At 44.8% G+C, this 19,436-nt stretch overlaps 1 protein-coding gene across 1 annotated transcript; it reads right to left on the bottom strand.

The window, feature by feature from the left end:
- Positions 1-1,543: 1,543 nt before the first annotated feature.
- Positions 1,544-2,368, bottom strand: LOC137381037 (probable G-protein coupled receptor 139). The gene has a single exon (XM_068053430.1). The coding sequence runs from the start codon at positions 2,366-2,368 to the stop codon at positions 1,544-1,546; it is 825 nt and encodes a 274-aa protein (XP_067909531.1).
- Positions 2,369-19,436: the final 17,068 nt, after the last annotated feature.

Below are 19,436 nucleotides of genomic sequence, written 5' to 3'. Positions count from 1 at the left end.
CAATTACATTGTCAACGGAACATTGGAGCCAGCTGTGGCTCAGTGGGTAGTAATCTTGACTCTGAGTTACACCATAGTGGGTTCAGGGCAGAGCACAAAATCTAGGCTGATGCCTCCCATCAGAAAATCAGTCCAGACCAGCGAGACTCAGAAAACGAATCTTGTGTTGAATTTCTGCGCCTCACTTTCTGGAATACTTTAGTGTTTGTTCAGAATGGTTACCCAGTGAGTTTTCTTTCCCCTGTAGGCTGACAGTTATCTAAAAAGAGATTATATCATCCTAATGCAACATTAAGGTATCGTTCGTACTGAGTGCAACAACATTTGTAGCGTCCCGTAATATAATCTACTTTGCTAGGGATAGGATCAGGATTTGATAATTTCAAAACACTGAGGTAAACTGGAATTTCCCTCGACAGTCATTTCAGTGCTTTTAATCAGCCCTGGAAGGAAAGTAAACCGAGAGACCGTCAAGCAGTGATGAATGTCAGATTTGATTGATTACTGTGGATTAATCAATTACATTACACAAAGCATACAGAATATGCTGTTAAATAGCGGGAAACAGGTTTCTTACCATCCTGCATAAGGAAGTGCACCCTCTGCAGCTGTAGTGTCACCAAAAGCAGTCAGGTTAAAATGGCTAACAGATGTAGGTGGAGTTTTACTGAGGTTCTGAGACAGGAGAGAGAAACAGGCATAGATACACACACCGATACAGATGGACAAAGTGACAGAGTGTGAGAGAAGAATATTTCGATTTACGAAAGGTATCCGCCCCTAAAACCCTCCAATTTGCTCTCCAACAAAGGACTGGACAGAGAATGGGGATGTTACTGATTGTTACAACTTGTCTCATCCTCCCTCTGTCTTTTCCTTTCTCATTTCTGTCCCTCTCCACCTTTCTCTGTTTCAGTATCTCTATTCCTATCTCTGCCGCTCTTTCTAACTCTGCCTCTCTCTATTTCTCCCTCTCTCCCTCTGGCCCTCCCTTCAACTCTCCCTGTACCTGTGTCTCTCTCTTGTGTGTAAATAGAGACACAGCTAGGCCAGGTCTCTTCCGTAATTAAATTGTTCGAGTATTTCACTTTTCATTCCATTTCACTATTACTGAGACCAGCTTTCAATACCAGAATTTTATGAATTACTTGAATTTGAATTCCATCAGCGGCTATGGGATGATTTTAACCCGTGTTCCCAAGTTATTAGCATGGGCCTCAGGATTCTTAGCTCAGTGACATTACCAGTACACCACCCTGTCACTCTGTCATCAAGCCAACAGAAGCTCCTTTGATTGAGAGCTGCTTCAGTTCATGTCCAGCTGTGCTCTTCTGCACCGTCATTTTTGAGAAACAATTCATGTATCTTCTGCAATGATAGCCAGCCTCATTAGGTCCGATGTTTAATAAAATATTACAAAATCAAGTTTACAATCACTTTAGAGTTCATTACTGTGAATAGAACATTTACCACCCTGTAGTGAGTTTAGGCTGTAGACTCTGGAATGGATTTTAGTGCTAGAATTTGAAAACATTAACTTTTTCTATGAGTTAACTAATTTAACTATTAGATTGAGTGGGTATTTCACGACCTTCCTCAGCTCCTCTCTGAATTTAGTCTGGGTCACAGCGTAAATACACGTGTTGGTGCAGGAACAGAGAAGCTGCAGCATTCCTGCTGTGTATTCTGTGATATCAAGAGGGTCATTGATGGAGGTAGGATATAGTTTTGTAATTCGCTGATAGATGTAAAATACAACCTGCGACACCCATAACAGTATAAAACTGCCAGATATACTGAACAGTAAAATGATGGATTTCTTTCGATTCTCCATCTCTGGGTCATTGTGATTCTCTCCGTTGCCGAGGCACCGGAGTCTCCTGCGACCTCTACTGGCCGCTAAAATACGTCTGACCATCAGAACATTGAGCAGCAAAATCAGAAAGAACGGGACACAAGGAATTAAAATGCGGTGAAACAGCTCAAAGGCGTTCCATGTGGGGGAAGTATGGAAGCTCTGTTTCAGGATACAGTACCAGGGAACATTATCAATTATATACATAGGTTCAATCGTAAAGTACCAGGGAACACTTTCGAAAGTGCACAGCACGCTCACTGTTCCGATAACCACAGCCACTGTTCTCTCAGTGCAATATTTTGTCTTCAGCTTCTCACAACAAATGGTTACAAATCGATCAAAGGTGAAAGCGACTGTCAGCCAGACAGAAACCATTGTGATTGCAAAAACCAGGAAACTAACTGAACTACAGATGGGAGTAATGGACAGGAATGAATCTGGGAAATAAATCGAAGGAATCTGCCTCAATATGGGATCTGTGATAACGACCAGGAGATCAGCCACTGCCATTCCCACCAGGTAGCGAGTGATACATTTGGAGAGACCACACTTTCCTCGGGACAGGATCAGAATCGCCACCAGGTTAACTGAAAGAGATAGAAAGGAAAGCAGAGAAATTACTGATCAGACCTCAAACTAAAACAGCAGTTTGACAGGATCCAGTGTGACATTTACAGCTTTGTTGCAGCATTGAGAACTTTCTGAAGAGACTGGTTAGAACACAATTCTAAATTATTGATTGGGAAATTGATTTGTAAAAATAAAGGTGAAATAAAATGATCACCAGATACAGTCAGGCCGCCGTGCCAATGTGGAAGGGAGATGGGCGTTTTCAAACATGGAATCCAATGGTTTAAACCCAGTTTGGCCTGCAGACTAGTAGCCGAGATAGTGGAGGGGAAGGGGAGAATGTTTTTGCCTTAACAGTTAAGAGAGCCAGCAGGGGCTATCTCAAAACGTGAAAAGGTCGAGAGCCGCAGTGGTGTGTTTGAGACTTCAGATCCGGAGGAAGAGGTCGATGCAGGCGGAGCAAGTGTGTGGATTGGAGGGAGAGAGAGAAAAGGTCATTTGGCTACTGGAAGGGAGGCAGGTCCTGAAGGGTTTGGAAAGTGAACTAAGTGAAGCAAAGAATGCAGTCAGTAAATAACTGTTTCCACTTAGTTACTTACTCAGTTCAGAAATAATGAAGAGGAGCATTCACTAAAAGAGGTTGAGGATATGACGGGATTAAACACATAGGGAGCGAGTCCAGCAGTAACACTCATCCAATCTGGCAAAATGCTCATCATACCTTCAATTCACAGTTTCACTGTAATCGTTCTAGAAAGTTCTGCAGTTCATCCTTGTGAAACATTCACACTATGGCTTTTCTCTTTCTCGTTCTCACGTCTCTCTCTCTGTCTGTCTCTGTTTCATTCTCCCTATTCCTTCTTGCTTGCTTTCGCTCTCAGTCAACTTTATCTATCCACAGTTCGTATGCGCTCCAATCGCTTCTCCAGATTATGCAAGCCTCCACATGTTCATTCAACATGATTACTCAGATAAACCAACCTCCACAATCCAGCATGAGCACAACACAGAAAGTTCTGATGAAAGGTCACGGACCTGAAAAGTTAACTTTATTTCTCACTCCCCAGATGCTGACAGATCTGTTGTATATTTACAACAATTTCTGTTTTTATTTCAGATTTCCAGCATCTGCAGTAGTTTGCGTTTATTTACTTATCCAACACAATGTCTCTGTATGGGTTACAATTTTCGTTCATCTAACATTGGCAGCACTCATTCCATCAACCTTATTCCGATCCAGAATCTGTATCCCAAGTACCAATTCCAATCCACATGAAGGCTGCTGTCTCGGAGTGACCCTTCGTACATATTCTGACCCCAAGTTATGCTTCATACTCATTGTTACGACCGAGATTGGAGGCTTGCACTGTTAATTCAGTCCCACCTCTCCATAGGTAACAACATATTCTTTAAATTTTCCCATTTACTGACAGTCAACTATCGTCCGCAGAATAGAACACGCTAACTATATTTCTTTACCGAACAACAAAATTAACAGTTTATTATAGAACCAGTCCTAACTCGTAATGAAGTTAAACAATATTACATAGATCATTTATAAAAAATCCAACATTAAATTTTTAGTAAGTCCCGTTTTCTACCTTAACTCTTCCGCACGCACACACAATATAAAAATATATATATGAGATTTTTAGATCAGATCTCTATTCGAATCAAAAGAAAAACACACTCGGGCAGATCACTTGCCCACCCTTGAAAATAAAAAGCAGATGAGACACAGTACAATAAACGGGGCAGCACAGTGGCGCAGTGGTTAGCGCCGCAGCCGCACAGTTCCGGGGACCCGGGTTCAATTCTAGGTACTGCGTGTGTGGAGTTTGCAAGTTCTCCCTGTGACTGCGTGGGTTTTAGCCGGGTACTCTGGTTTCTTCCCATTGTCAAAGACTTGCAAGTGATAGATAAATTGGCCGTTATAAATTGCTCCAAGAGCAGTCAGGTGGTAGGAAATATGGGATTACTGTCGGGTTAGTATAAATGGGTGGTTCTTGGTCGGCACAGATTCGGTGGGCCGAAGGGCCTGTTTCAGTGTTGCATAAATAAAACTGGCGCAAAGTCCAACCTCCGAGCACACACAGGCAAGATTTTTAGGATCTTCTAGAATTCGTTCTCTTCAGGCAGCGTTGAAAGATAATTTAGCGCGCCTTCTTGAAATAAAGGAAGCAAGAAAAATTGATGCGTTGAACTTTGCAGAGTCGTTTTGGGAATTGCAAGAAAACGATCTACCTTGTGGTCTTCCATTCGTCCTTGAAATTCTCTCCTTCTTTTGAGCAAACTTGACTTCTGTCTCCTTCCAGAAGATATCACACACACACTGTGACTGACAACTAGTTTTCTGCCCCGCCAGATGTTCTCTGTTACTACTGGGCTTGTCCCTTCCAAGTAGTGCTTGTCACTTTTCTAACTCTATTGTAAAGGCTTCTGCTCGTCTTTAACACAAGCCATGTGACAAACAATAACACTGTTGTCAATCCGGCTTCCTTAGACTTCCTGATTAAAAATAAAAATTCTGACGCAACATTTTTTAGCTTAACGATGAATTCCTTTTAAAAGAAAATATGTATATACATATATATATATATTTAACAAAACAGAGTCACGTTCGTAACACCATGTGTCAAGCTGCAACAGTTAGCCCCTCCTACCACATCATAGCATCACCACTCTTTGTTCCACTCTTGCGTCAGTCCATCAGATATTGAAACGTACATCTATGCTTTTGTCTCATCCACACTCGAATGTACCAATGGTCACCTGGCTGACGGACAATCCTCCACCGTCCATTCACTTGTGGATCCAACACTCTGCTGTTTTTGTCCTATCTCATACTAGGTTCCTTTGAGTGAAACACTGCTCTATTTGCTGACCTACATTGCACGGAGAATCCCAACACCTCCAGTTTACTTTTTCCTTCCTTGCATTTCAAAGCATCAAAATCTCATCTATCCCTATGAATTTATTCGACTGCATTGTACCCTTAATTCTTAATATGGTTGCCTCAAAAAATCTATCAACCTCAGTTTTGAAGTTTTAATTTGAAATCGAGTGAAATATGTATTTGACATGCAAACCTCTCAGGTTGTCCCCAGATCCTGGCTTCTCACAATTAAGAATCTATTGTCATGCAGACCGCCACCTGCCAAGAATGAGGCATATTAATTCTATCATATGAACATTGATTTCAAACTGTTACTGGAGTGAAGAAAGGACTTAAAAAATCTGCAGACATTTGGCTGGAAAAACATTTGCATACTAACAGACAGTGCTTGGAGGGACAAAAGTGTTACTTCCCTTATCCATTTATCTTAAAATGGACTTTGAGCACTAGGGTATGGTGTGCAAGAGACATTCCAGGTTGACTGCGAAGTTGGCCGAATACACAAACGGACGTGGCCAAACCAGCTGGTCACATAATCTGCTTGGCAACCTGGATTTTCTGAATTGTACAGTTTGATCTCAGAATGCTCCTGGACTGGAAAGACATCTCGTGGCTGGCTCACCACAGCCTCTCCTGTCTGGCTCTCCCTCTCTTTCTCACGGAACTCCAGAGATCAAAAGTATAATTAGTTTACATGTTGTGAATAAACAATTGCATGTACAGATACTGATAGTTGTTTAACCTCATCGTATGTTCATCCCACAATTACACTAGGACATTGATATACCCAAGTAGGGTGGACCCTCATTCCCACAACTGGCACTGACAGATAGAAACAAAGAAAACAGGAGCGGAAGTATGCCATTATTCCCTTCGAGCCTGTTCCGCCATTCATTATGAGCATGGCTGATGATCCAACTCAGTAACCTGTTCCCGCTTTCACCCCATATCCTTTGATCCCTTTCGCTCCAAGAGCTATATCTAACCCTTTACCGAAGACATATAATGTTTTGGCCTCAGCTGATTTCTGAGGTAGCGAATTCCACAGGCTCGCCACTCTCTGGGTGAAGACATTTCTCCTCATCACAGTCCTGAAAGGCTTACCCCGTATCCTTAGCCTATTCCCCGTATTCTGGACTCCCCCAACACCGGGAACATTCTTCCTGCATCTACCCTGTCAAGTCCTGTTAGAATTTTATAGGTTTCTATGAGAGCCCCCCTCACTCTTTGAACTCCAGCGCATATAAGCCCAACCGACTCAATCACTCTTCATACGTCAGTTTGGTCAGCACAGGATTAAATCTATCGACAATGGTTGAGGGAAGAACAGGATTGGCAGATAAATGTTCCAGGATTTAGAAGCTTCAGGCGGGATAGAGGGGGATGGATAAGGGGTGGGGGCGTTGCATTACTGGTTAAGGAGAATATCACAGCTGTACTGCGGGAGGACACCTCGGAGGGGTCATGCAGCGAGGCAATGTGGGTGGAGCTCAGGAATAGGAAGCGTGCAGTCACGATGTTGGGGGTTTACAACAGGCCTCCCAACAGCCAGCGGCTGGTAGAGGAGCAAATATGTAGACAGATTTTGGAAAGATGTAAAGGTAACAGAGTTGTAGTGGTGGGTGATTTTAAATTCCCCTATACTGACTGGGACTCACTTAGTGCTAGGGGTTTGTATGGGGCAGAATTTGTAAGGACAATCCAGGAGGGCTTCTTGAAACAATATGTAGATAGTCCAACTAGGGATGCGGCCATACTGGACCTGGTATTGGGGAATGAGTCTGGACAGCTGGTCGAGGTTTCAGTAGGGGAACATTTCGGGAACAGTCACCAAAATTCCATACGTTTTAAGGTACCTGTGCATAAGGATAAGAGTAGTCCTCAGGTGAAGGTGCTAAATTGGGGGAAGGCTAATTATAACAATGTCAGGCAGGAACTGAAGAAAGTAGATTGGGGACGGCTGTTTGAGGGCAAATCAACATCTGACATGTGGGAGTCTTTCAAACGTCAGTTGATTAGAGTTCAGGACCAGCATGTTCCTGTGAAGAAGAAGGATATGTTTGGCAAGTTTCGGGAACCTTGGAGAACGCGGGATATTGTGAGACTAGACAAAAAGAAAAAGAAAGCATTCGTAATGGGTGGAAGGCTAAGAACAGACGAATCCCTTGAGGAATATAAAGACAGTAGGAAGGAACTTAAATAAGGAGTTAGGAGGGCTAAAAGGGGTCATGAAAAGTCATTGGCAAAAAGGATTAAGGAAAATCCCAAGGCTTTTTATACGTATATAAAGAGCAACAGGGTAACCAGGGAAAGGGTTGGCCCACTCAAGGACACAGAAGGGAATCTATGTGTGGAGCCAGAGGAAATGGGTGAAGTACTAAATGAGTACTTTGCATCAGTATTCACCAAAAAGAAGGACTTGGTGGATGATGAGCCTGAGGGAGGGAGTGTAGATAGTCTCAGTCATCTCATCATCAAAAAGGAGGAGGTGTTGGGTGTCTTGCAAAGCATTAAGGTACATAAGTCCTCAGGGGCTGATGGGATCTACCCCAGAATACTGAGGGAGGCAAGGGAAGAAATTGCTGGGGTCTTGACAGAAATCTTAGTGTCCTCATTGGCTACATGTGAGGTCCCAGTGGACTGGAGAATAGCCAATGTTGTGCCTTTGCTTAAAAAGGGAAGCAAGGATAATCCAGGAAATTAAAGGCCAGTGAGCTTACGTCAGTGGTAGGGAATATACATGCATTGAGGGAATTTGAGAGAAGCTTCAGTCCGAAGGCCCCTGGTGTTCTCGGGGCTTTCTTGTGAGGAAAAGTTGAACAGTTTCAGCCAATATACTTCAGAGTTTAGAAGTATGAAACAAATATTGAAATATACAATTCTGAGGAAGCTTCACAGGCAGATGTTGCCCCTCGAGGGGGAATCGAGAACGAAGGGGGGAAAAGGTACACATTTCAGGTGGAGCTGAGGAGGAATTTATTTTCTGTGAGAGTCATGAATCTTTGGAATTCTCGACCCCAGAGAGCTGCGCAGGCGGAGTCATTGATTATATTCAAGGTTAAGATGGAGATATTGTTGAACTATAGGCTAGTCAATAGTTATGGAGAACAAGCGAGAAAATGGTTTTGAGACTGAAGTCAAATTACAAATCCTCTTAATGTATTGTGGAGCAGGATCGAGGGGCCAAATGGCCTACGCCTGTTCCTATTGCTTATATTCTTACGTACTTAGCCCGAGCACCTGATCCCAATACATCCATTTGAAATATTAATCTGATCACATTCTCAGGGATAGATCAACAAAAATCATTACAGATAAAGGAACTCAGACAAGCCCGAACATTTAGAATCCAAAGACCATTCTAACAATGGGCAATGCATTCAGTACAGTGAATAATCCAATACTAAAGCAAGGATTTGATGAACACGATAATCACAGTCATTATGCTTGTGCCACAGCACAACATTTGCAGAACCTTCAGACAGCGCATCATTGAACTGACCGAACTGAACAGACGACTGTGTAAAACATTCAGCAAGGAAAACGTTATCAAATATAGCAGTCGATTTAATATTGTTTTGCAACATTAACAACTGGAGACAGCAGCTTACCGGGAACTCCAATGGCCGCAAGAACTGGAAAGTAAATATCCTCAATCTGATATATTACTGGATATACCATTTCTGTGAGAAGCAACAACTGATGTTGCTCTGAATCTCATAGCTCTGGTAGTCACTCGGAGCTGGTACATACTAATAGGCCCTGATTTGTAGAGGGGACAAGTCTCTACAGGCATGGATATACCCATGATCATTGCTATTAGTGACAATCACTTGAACAAGCACATAACATCAGCTGCCTTGTCTGTGATGTAATTAAAATGGTGCATACAAAATAAATATCTCTAAGACCAGCAAAATATCTTAATCAGACCTCTCTTGGGGATAAGGCTGTAACATGTAAGCATACAAGACAGATCCCACAATAATGAGCGGCTTCACATGCAGGCTTCATGTAATTGTAATGACAATGTTCGCTCCTAATGATTCATGTATAAATGCGACGGATTTCTCCACAGTATTCACTGAATCCACGGACACAAGTAGTTAAAATGTAAACTTTGACACGAGGACAGTTAAATCCATGTTCAGGATTACAGCTGAGAACTTATTATGGGTGATATTAGGGGACAGACTCTGAGCATGCTCCATTGACATTCCTCTCTGTTATTTTATTCCAAATGTTTATCAGTTCATTCTACAGTGGCTAAAGCCTCCCGTAAAATAAGAACTGGGCCACTTCCTGACAATATTACTCCAATTCACTCCTCACTGGCAAAACAACCTCCTCCTTCCTTCAATCAAAAACTCTACCGTGCATCTCCATTCCCCAAAAGGTCCAGCAACTCGCACAACGCAATGGTTTTCACTGACCCGCATTAGCTTTCAAATTGCTCAACGGCTTAAATGTGAAATTCTCGTCCTCAGCTTAAAACCTGACGGTGGTCTCTAAATTCACCATCTCCACCCATTCCTCCAAACCTGCATCAAACCTCGCCCATGATCTCTCCATTCCTCTGGCACTGGACACTTTTGGTGGGACTGACTTTTCTTGGTTCTTGTCTTATCAATAAGATAATAGTCACACATTCTCCCGCAATGGATTCCCTCCACCTTCCAGCACGATTAATCTGCCTGTGCCTGAATTTACGACTTTGCCTCCTCCTCTTCCACATCTACATGCTTCCCAATGTCAACAGCACCTACAGACAAGGGGTCAGCTTCCACATGTGTGCTGATAATACCTTGGTCCAGCTCTCGTCCATCTCTCTCGACCATCCACTGCCTCTGTGTGACCAGACTCCAACTGTATGTTAAGCAGGAGGTGCAATTTTATCCAAGTAAAGAAATAAGAACAAAGAACAAAGATAATTACAGCACAGGAACAGGCCCTTCGGCCCTCAAAGCCAGCGCCGATCCAGATCCTCTCTCCAAACATGTCGCCTATTTTCTAAGGTTCTGTATCTCTTTTCTTCCTGCCCATTCATGTATCTGTCTAGATACATCTTAAAAGACTCTATCGTGCCCGCGTCTACCACCTCCGCTGGCAACGCGTTCCAGGTGCCCACCACCCTCTGCGTAAAGAACTTTCCACGTATATCCCCCCTAAACATTTCCCCTTTCACTTTGAACTCGTGACCTCTAGTAATTGAAACCCCCACTCTGGGAAAAAGCCTCTTGCTGTCCACCCTGTCTATACCTCTCATGATTTTGTACACCTCAATCAGGTCCCCCTCAACCTCCGTCTTTCTAATGAAAATAATCCTAATCTACTCAACCTCTCTTCATAGCTAGCGCCCTCCATACCAGGCAACATCCTGGTGAACCTCCTCTGCACCCTCTCCAAAGCATCCACATCCTTTTGATAATGTGGCGACCAGAACTGTACGCAGTATTCCAAATGTGGCTGAACCAAAGTCCGATACAACTGTAACATGACCTGCCAACTCTTGTACTCAATGCCCCGTCCGATGAAGGAAAGCATGCCGTATGCCTTCTTGACCACTCTATATACCTGCGTTGCCACCTTCAGGGAACAGTGGACCTGAACACCCAAATTTCTCTGGACATCAATTTTCCCCAGGACTTTTCCATTTACTGTATAGTTCACTCTTGAATTGGATCTTCCAAAATGCATCACCTCGCATTTGCCCTGATTGAACTCCATCTGCCATTTCTCTGCCCAACTCTCTAATCTATCTATATTCTGCTGTATTCTCTGACAGTCCCCTTCACTATCTGCTACTCCACCAATCTTAGTGTCGTCTGCAAACTTGTTAATCAGTCCACCTATACTTTCCTCCAAATCATTAATGTATATCACAAACAACAGTGGTCCCAGCACGGATCCCTGTGGAACACCACTGGTCACACGTCTCCATTTTGAGAAACTCCCTTCTACTGCTACTCTCTGTCTCCTGTTGCCCAGCCAGTTCTTTATCCATCTAGCTAGTACACCTTGGACCCCAAGCGCCTTCACTTTCTTCAACAGCCTGCCATGGGGAACCTTATCAAACGCCTTACTGAAGTCCATGTATATGACATCGACAGCCCTTCCCTCATCAATCAACTTTGTCACTTCCTCAAAGAATTCTATTAAGTTGGTAAGACATGACCTTCCCTGCACAAAACCATGTTGCCTATCACTGATGAGCCCATTTTCTTCCAAATGGGAATAGATCCTATCCCTCAGTATCTTCTCCAGCAGCTTCCCTACCACTGACGTCAGGCTCACCGGTCTATAATTACCTGGATTATCCCTGCTACCCTTCTTAAACAAGGGGACAACATTAGCAATTCTCCAGTCCTCCGGGACCTCACCTGTGTTTAAGGATGCTGCAAAGATATCTGTTAAGGCCCCAGCTATTTCCTCTCTCGCTTCCATCAGTAACCTGGGATAGATCCCATCCGGACCTGGGGACTTGTCCACCTTAATGCCCTTTAGAATACCCAACACTTCCTCCCTCCTTATGCCGACTTGACCTAGAGTAATCAAACATCTGTTCCTAACCTCAACATCCGTCATGTCCCTCTCCTCGGTGAATACCGATGCAAAGTACTCGTTTAGAATCTCACCCATTTTCTCTGAGTCCAAGCATAACATTCCTCCTTTGTCCTTTAGTGGGCAAATCCTTTCTCTAGTTACCCTCTTTCTCCTTATATATGAATAAAAGGCTTTGGGATTTTCCTTAACCCTGTTTGCTAAAGATATTTCATGACCCCTTTTAGCCCTCTTAATTCCTCGTTTCAGATTGGTCCTACATTCCCGATATTCTTTCAAAGCTTCGTCTTTCATCAGCCGCCTACACCTTATGTATGCTTCCTTTTTCCTCTTAGCTAGTCTCACAATTTCACCTGTCATCCATGGTTCCCTAATCTTGCCATTTCTATCCCTCATTTTCACAGGAACATGTCTCTCCTGAACGCTAATCAACCTCTCTTTAAAAGCCTCCCACATATCACATGTGGATTTACCTTCAAACAGCTGCTCCCAATTTACATTTCCCAGCTCCTGCCGAATTTTGGTATAGTTGGCCTTCCCCCAATTTAGCACTCTTCCTTTAGGACCACTCTCGTCTTTGTCCATGAGTATTTTAAAGCTTACGGAATTGTGATCACTATTCCCAAAGTAGTCCCCTACTGAAACTTCAACAACCTGGCCGGGCTCATTCCCCAACACCAGGTCCAGTATGGCCCCTTCCCGAGTTGGACTATTTACATACTGCTCTAGAAAACCTTCCTGGATGCTCCTTACAAATTCTGCTCCATCTGGACCTCTAACACTAAGCGAATCGCAGTCAATGCTGGGAAAATTAAAATCTCCTATCACCACCACCCTGTTGCTCCTACATCTTTCCATAATCTGTCTACATATTTGTACCTCTATCTCACGCTCGCTGTTGGGAGGCCTGTAGTACAGCCCCAACATTGTTACCGCACCCTTCCTATTTCTGAGTTCTGTCCATATTGCCTCACTGCTCGAGTCCTCCATAGTGCCCTCCTTCAGCACAGCTGTGATATCCTCTTTGACCAGTAATGCAACTCCTCCACCCCTTTTACCTCCCTCTCTATCCCGCCTGAAGCATCGATATCCTGGGATATTTAGTTGCCAATCATGCCCTTCCCTCAACCAAGTCTCAGTAATAGCAATAACATCATACTCCCAGGTACTAATCCAAGCCCTAAGTTCATCTGCCTTCCCTACTACACTTCTTGCATTAAAACAAATGCACCTCAGACCACCAGTCCCTTTATATTCATCATCTGCTCCCTGCCTGTTCTTCCCCTTAGTCACACTGACTTCATTATCTAGTTCCTTACAGGCTTTTGTTACTACCTCCTTACTGTTCACTGACCTCAATTGGTTCCCATCCCCCTGCCACATTCGTTTAAACCCTCCCCAACAGCGTTAGCAAAAGCACCTCCAAGGACATTGGTTCCAGTCCGGCCCAGGTGTAGACCGTCCAATTTGTAATAGTCCCACCTCCCCCAGAACCGGTCCCAATGTCCCAAAAATCTGAACCCCTCCTTCCTGCACCATCTCTCAAGCCACGCATTCATCCTGACTATTCTTTCATTTTTACTCTGACTATCACGTGACACTGGTAGTAATCCTGAGATTACTACCTCTGAGGTCCTACTTTTTAACTTGGCTCCTAACTCCCTAAACTCTGCTTGTAGGACCTCATCCCGTTTTTTACCAATATCATTAGTGCCTATGTGCACAATGACAACTGGCTGTTCACCCTCCCCCTTTAGAATGTTCTGCAGCCGATCTGAGACATCCCTGACCCGTGCACCTGGGAGGCAACATACCATTCGGGAGCCTCGTTTTCGACCACAGAACCGCCTATCTACTCCCCTTACAATCGAATCCCCTACGACTATAGCCCTTCCGCTCTTTTTCCCGCCCTTCTGAACAGCAGAGCCAGCCACGGTGCCATGGACCTGGCTACTGCTGTCTTCCCCTGGTGAGCCATCTCCCCCAACAGTATCCAAAACAGTATACTTGTTTTGGAGGGAGATGACCGCAGGGGACTCCTGCGCTGCCTTCCTGCTCTTTCTCTGCCTTTTGGTCACCCATTCCCTTTCTCCCTCAGCAATCCTAATCTGCGGTGTGACCAATTCACTAAACGTGCTATCCACGACCTCCTCAGCATCGCGCATGCTCCAAAGTGAGTCCATCCGCAGCTCGAGAGCCGTCATGCGGTCTAACAAGAGCTGCATTTGGACACACTTCCTGCACGTGAAGGAGTCAGGGACCTCAGCCGTGTCCCTGAGCTCCCACATTGAGCAAGAGGAGCATGACACGGGTCTGATATCTCCTGCCATTTTTAATCTTAAGCTTAACTTAGTTAAATGAAAAAGGAACGAAAAGTTTTTACCAATCATAATAAAACCAGAGAAATCGAAAAAGCCTTACCTTATAAACACCCCACCGAGTCCTTTTTTTTTTTGGTTAGAGGAGGAGGGCGGGTGGGAGACACGACAAGTGTGGTGTCTCGGGTTCAGAAACCGCCACAATTCCATGCTCATTTCGGTTATTCCATTCCCCATATGAGTTGCTGCATCAGGCTGAATGTATATTTTTTAAAGTTCATCCTGTTGTTTGCTGAGCTGACCCTCAGATCTCAGAGCCCTTCGATCATAAAATATACCAATTTCCGCCTGCCTAACATTGCCAGCTTCTCGCACTGCCTCAGTCCATCTGACACTGAAACACTCATTCACTGCTTCCATATCTGCATCTTGGAGGTGAGGACGTGGAAAACTATTCGACAATATTCGTTATTTTCTAGTACTGTGGAACAGTTTGGCACCATCTTGTTGATAATCCTGTTCATTATTGTTACTGTTGTTATTGTTTATGCTAATTAACGTGCAACTTTTTTAGATGGACAAACATGAAATATGTTTTAATTGTTGTTCATGTTTAATTTACATTAAATCTTGTATTGAGAATGGAAGGCTCAAAGCTGAAGGACGTGATTTGGAGGTGAAGGATGAGTTTAACAAATGGGAAATTCCTCTTAGCTTTGATTTGGCAAAGTACATATACCTGGTACCCAAATTTAGTGAAGAGTGAGTCGAAGTTTACATTGTGTCATTTGAGAAACTGTCACACTATGGACTGGCCCAGATCATCTTAAAAACTCCTGGAGACTCTTTTCAAAAGGAAAACTATGGAGGTGTACTCATCCCCTTCAGAAGACTAGAACGAAGTAAAGATTGCTTTCCTCAATGCATTATAGTTGATGTTGCAGGATTGGGAAGTGGGCGTCCTTGGCAGAGCCAGCATTTACTGCCCATCTCTAATTGCCCTTGACAACTGAGTTTCTGCGAGCCCATTTAAGAGGGCAGTTAAGGATTGACAGTATTGCTGTGGGTCTGGAGTCACATGTAAAGCACACAAGCATATTTCCTTCCCTGAAAGGCATTGGTCAACTAGGTGTGATTTTGCGACACCCGATATAAGTTTTCATGGCACCATTACTGAGAACAGCCTTCAATTCAAAATTGATTTTTTATTATTTATTTGATTCAATTAATTAATCGAATTTAAATCAATTTTCACCAGCTTCTGTTTTGGGATTTCATTAGTGTTTCATCTTGTACGGGCTTTCCAACAGTTTACTGCAGATGTAACCAATATTCACGGGTAAATATTACTTTAAAAGAATCAGGCCCCATTCGTTTTTGTATAGAAAAAGCAGAACAAAGAAAGTAAGTTTGTTTCAGTGGAGAATATTGTTACAGTCATTTACACGATACATTGTACATGTTCCAGGGAACAGCAATGTCATTGCTGATGCTCTGACCAGAATTTTATTTTTATTCGTTCATGGGATGTAGGCGTCACTGGCCAGGCCAGCATTTATTGCCCATCCCTAATTCCCCTTGAGAAGGTGGTGGTGAGCTGCTTTCTTGAACCGCTGCAGTCCATGTGGGGTAGGTACACCCACAGTGCTGTTAGGAAGGGAGTTCCAGGATTTTGACCCAGCGACAGTGTAGGAACGGTGATATAGTTCGAAGTCAGGATGGTGTGTGACTTGGAGGGGAACTTGCAGGTGGTGGTGTTCCCATGTATTTGCTGCCCTTGTCCTTCTAGGTAGTAGAGGTCGCGGGTTTGGAAGGTGCTGTCTAAGGAGCCTTGGTGCATTGCTGCAGTGCATCTTGTAGATGGTACACACTGCTGCCACTGTGCGTCGGTGGTGGAGGGGGTGAATGTTTGCAGATGGGGTGTCAATCAAGCGGGCTGCTTTGTCCTGGATGGTGTCGAGCTTCTTGAGTGTTGTTGGAGCTCCACCCATCCAGGCAACTGGAGAGTATTCCATCACACTCCTGAATTGTGCCTTCTAGATGGTGGACAGGCTTTGGGAAGTCAGGAGGTGAGTTACTCGCCGCAGGATCCATGGCCTCTGAACACCTTGCAACTACGGTATTTATATGGCTACTCCACTTCAGTTACTGGTCAATCGTAACTCCTAGGATGTTGATAATGGGGGATTCAGCGATGGTCATGCCGTTGATTGTCAAGGGGAGATCCTTAGATTTTCTCTTGAGGGAGAGGTCATTGCCTGGCACTTGTGTGGCGCGAATGTTACTTGCCACTTATCAGCCCAAGCCTGGATACTGTCCATGTCTTGCTGCATTTCTACACGGACTGCTTCAGTATCAGAGGAGTAACGAATGGTGCTGAACATTGTGCAATCATCAGCAAACATCCCCACTTCTGCCCTTATGATTGAATGAAGGTCATTGATGAAGCAGCTGAAGATGGTTGGGCCTCGGACGCTACCCTGAGGAACTCCTGCAATGATGTCCTGGAGCTCAGATGATTGACCTCCAACAATGACAAGCATCTTCCTTTGCACTCAGTATGATTCCAGCCAGCGGAGGGTTTACCCCCTGCTTCCCATTGACCTCAGTTTTGCTAGGGCTCCTTGATGCCATACTCGGTCAAATGCTGCCTTGATGTCAAGGGCAGTCACTCTCACCTTACCTCTTGGGTAAGCTCATTTGTCCATGTTTGAACCAAGGCTGTAATGAGGTCAGGAGCTGAGTGGCCTTGGCGGATCCCAAACTGAGCGTCACTGAGCAGGTTATTGCTAAGCAAGTGACGCTTGATGGCCCTGTTGATGACACCTTCCATCACTGTACTGATGATTGAGAGTAGGCTTTTGGGGTGGTAATTGGCCGGGTTGGACTTGTCCTGCTTTTTGTGTACAGGACATACCTGGGCAATTTCCCACATTGCAGGGTAGTTGCCAGTGCTGTAGCTGTACTGGAACAGCTTGGCTAGGGGCGCAGAAAGTTCTGGAGCACAGGTCTTCAGTACTATTGCCGGAATATTGTCAGGGCCCATAGCTTTTGCAGTATCCAGTGCCGTCAGTTGTTTCTTGATATCCAGCGGAGTGAATCGAATTGGCTGAAGTCTGGCATCTGTGATGCTGGGGACTTCAGGAGGAGGTGGAGATGGATCATCAACTCGGCACTTATGGCTGAAGATTGTTGCAAATGCTTCAGCCTTATCTTTCGCACTGATGTGCTGGGCTCCCCTATCATTGAGGATGGGGATATTTGTGGAGCCACCTCCTCCAGTTAGTTGTTTAATAGTCCACCAGCATTCACGGCTGGATGTGGCAGGACTGCAGAGCTTAGATTTGATCCGTTGGTTATGGGATCACTTTGCCTGTCTATCGCATGCTGCTTACACAGTTAGGCATACAATTAGTCCAGGGTTGTAGCTTCAACAGGTTGACACCACATTTTTAGGTATGCCTGGTGCTGCTCCTGGCGTGGCCTCCTGCACTCTTCATTGAACTAGGGTTTGTCTCCTGGCTTGGCAGTAATGATAGAGTGGGGGATATGCCGGGCCATGAGGTTACAGATTGTGGTTGAGTACTATTCTGCTGCTGCTGATAGCCTACAGCACCTCATGGATGCCCAGTTTTGCATTGCCATTTCTGTTCGAAATCTATCCTATTCAGCACGGTGGTAATGCCGCACAACTCGATGGGCGGTATCCTCAATGTGAAGGCGGGACTTCGTCTCCACAAGGAGTGTGTGGTGATCACTCCTACCATACTGTCATGCAGAGAAGCATCTGCGGCAGGCAGATTGGTGAGGACGAGGTCAAGTATGTTTTTCCCTCGTGTTGGTTCCCCCACCACCTGCCGCAAACCCAGTCTGGCAGCTATGTCCATTAGGACTCGACCAGCTCGGTCAGTAGTGGTGCTACCGAGCCACTCTTGGTGATGGACATTGAAGTCCCCCACCCAGAGTACATTTTGTGCCCTTGCCACCCTCAGTGCTTCCTCCAAGTGGTGTTCAACATGGAGGAGCACTGAGTCATCAGCTGAGGGAGGGCTGTTGGTTGTTATCTGGCCCTTGTTTGACCTGATGCCATGAGACTTCATGGGGTCCGGAGTCGATGTTGAGGACTCACAGGGCAACTCCCTCCCTACTGCATACCACTGTGCTACCACCTCTGGTGGGTCTGGCCTGCCGGTGGGACAGGACATACCCGGGGATGGTGATGGCAGTGTCTGGGACATTGTCTGTCAGGTATGATTCCGTGAGTATGACGATGTCAGGTTGTTGCTTGACTAGTCTGTGGGACAGCTCTCCCAACATTGGGACAAGCCCCCAGATGTTAATAAGGATGACTTTGCAGGGTTGACAGGGCTGGGTTTGCCGTTGTCATTTCCGGTGCCTAGGTCGATGCCGTGTGGTCCGTCCAGTTTCATTCCATTTTATTGACTTCGTAGCGGTTAGGTGCAACTGAGTGGCTTGCTGGGCCATTTCAGAGGGCATGTAAGAGGTAACCACATTGCTGTGGGTCTGGTGTCACATGTAGGCCAGACCAGGAAAGGACAGCAGATTTCCTTCCCTAAAGGACATTAGTGAACCAGATGGGTTTTTACAACAATCGACAATGGTTTCATGGCCATCATTAGACTCGCTTTTAATTCCAGATTTATTAATTAAATTCAAATTTCACCTTCTGCTGTGGTGGGATTCGAACCCATGTCCCCAGAGAAAAAGCCCTGTGTCTCTGGGTTACTTGTCCAGTGATAATACCACTATGCCAACGCCTACCCCCTAACACCAAAGAGAAGGTGTAAGTCTGAAGGAAAGCTCTGAAATGTGAGAATTTTACCAAGTCTGAATCATATTAAACTTAACTTTGTTATTGTTAAATTTTCTAAAAGTGTCGGCTGTCCCTTGATTCGAGGATGACGTCTAAACAGATTCACAAGTTGCTGCCATGGGTCTTCATGTAACTGAACGGCCGATTCTCGACCCACAGATCTTTGGGCACATGGGACCAGACTTCACACGAGGCAGTGAGATCCTGAGTCTGGGATTTACTTCATTTTCCTTTCTTCTCTCCTGTCACTCTGCCTCCTCACTCGGGCGATTGTACTCAATGCATGACGGGCAAGTTGTCACCGTTTTGAGTTCCTCCCATCATCAAAGTCAATGCTGCCGTGCTTCAGAGAGAGCTTCAGAGTGTCTTGCAAACATTTCCTTTGTCCTTTCCTGTAAC

The sequence above is a fragment of the Heterodontus francisci genome, chromosome 21 (genome assembly GCF_036365525.1).
Source record: "Heterodontus francisci isolate sHetFra1 chromosome 21, sHetFra1.hap1, whole genome shotgun sequence".
Classification (NCBI taxonomy): Eukaryota; Metazoa; Chordata; class Chondrichthyes; order Heterodontiformes; family Heterodontidae; genus Heterodontus; species Heterodontus francisci.
The sequence above is the reverse complement of the archived record's forward strand: the minus strand, read 5'-3'. Positions and strand labels throughout refer to the sequence as shown.

Bases quoted from the DNA above. Each gene is read 5' to 3' on its own strand.
- LOC137381037 (XM_068053430.1), bottom strand. From the start codon at position 2,368: ATGGCAGTGGCTGATCTCCTGGTCGTTATCACAGATCCCATATTGAGG.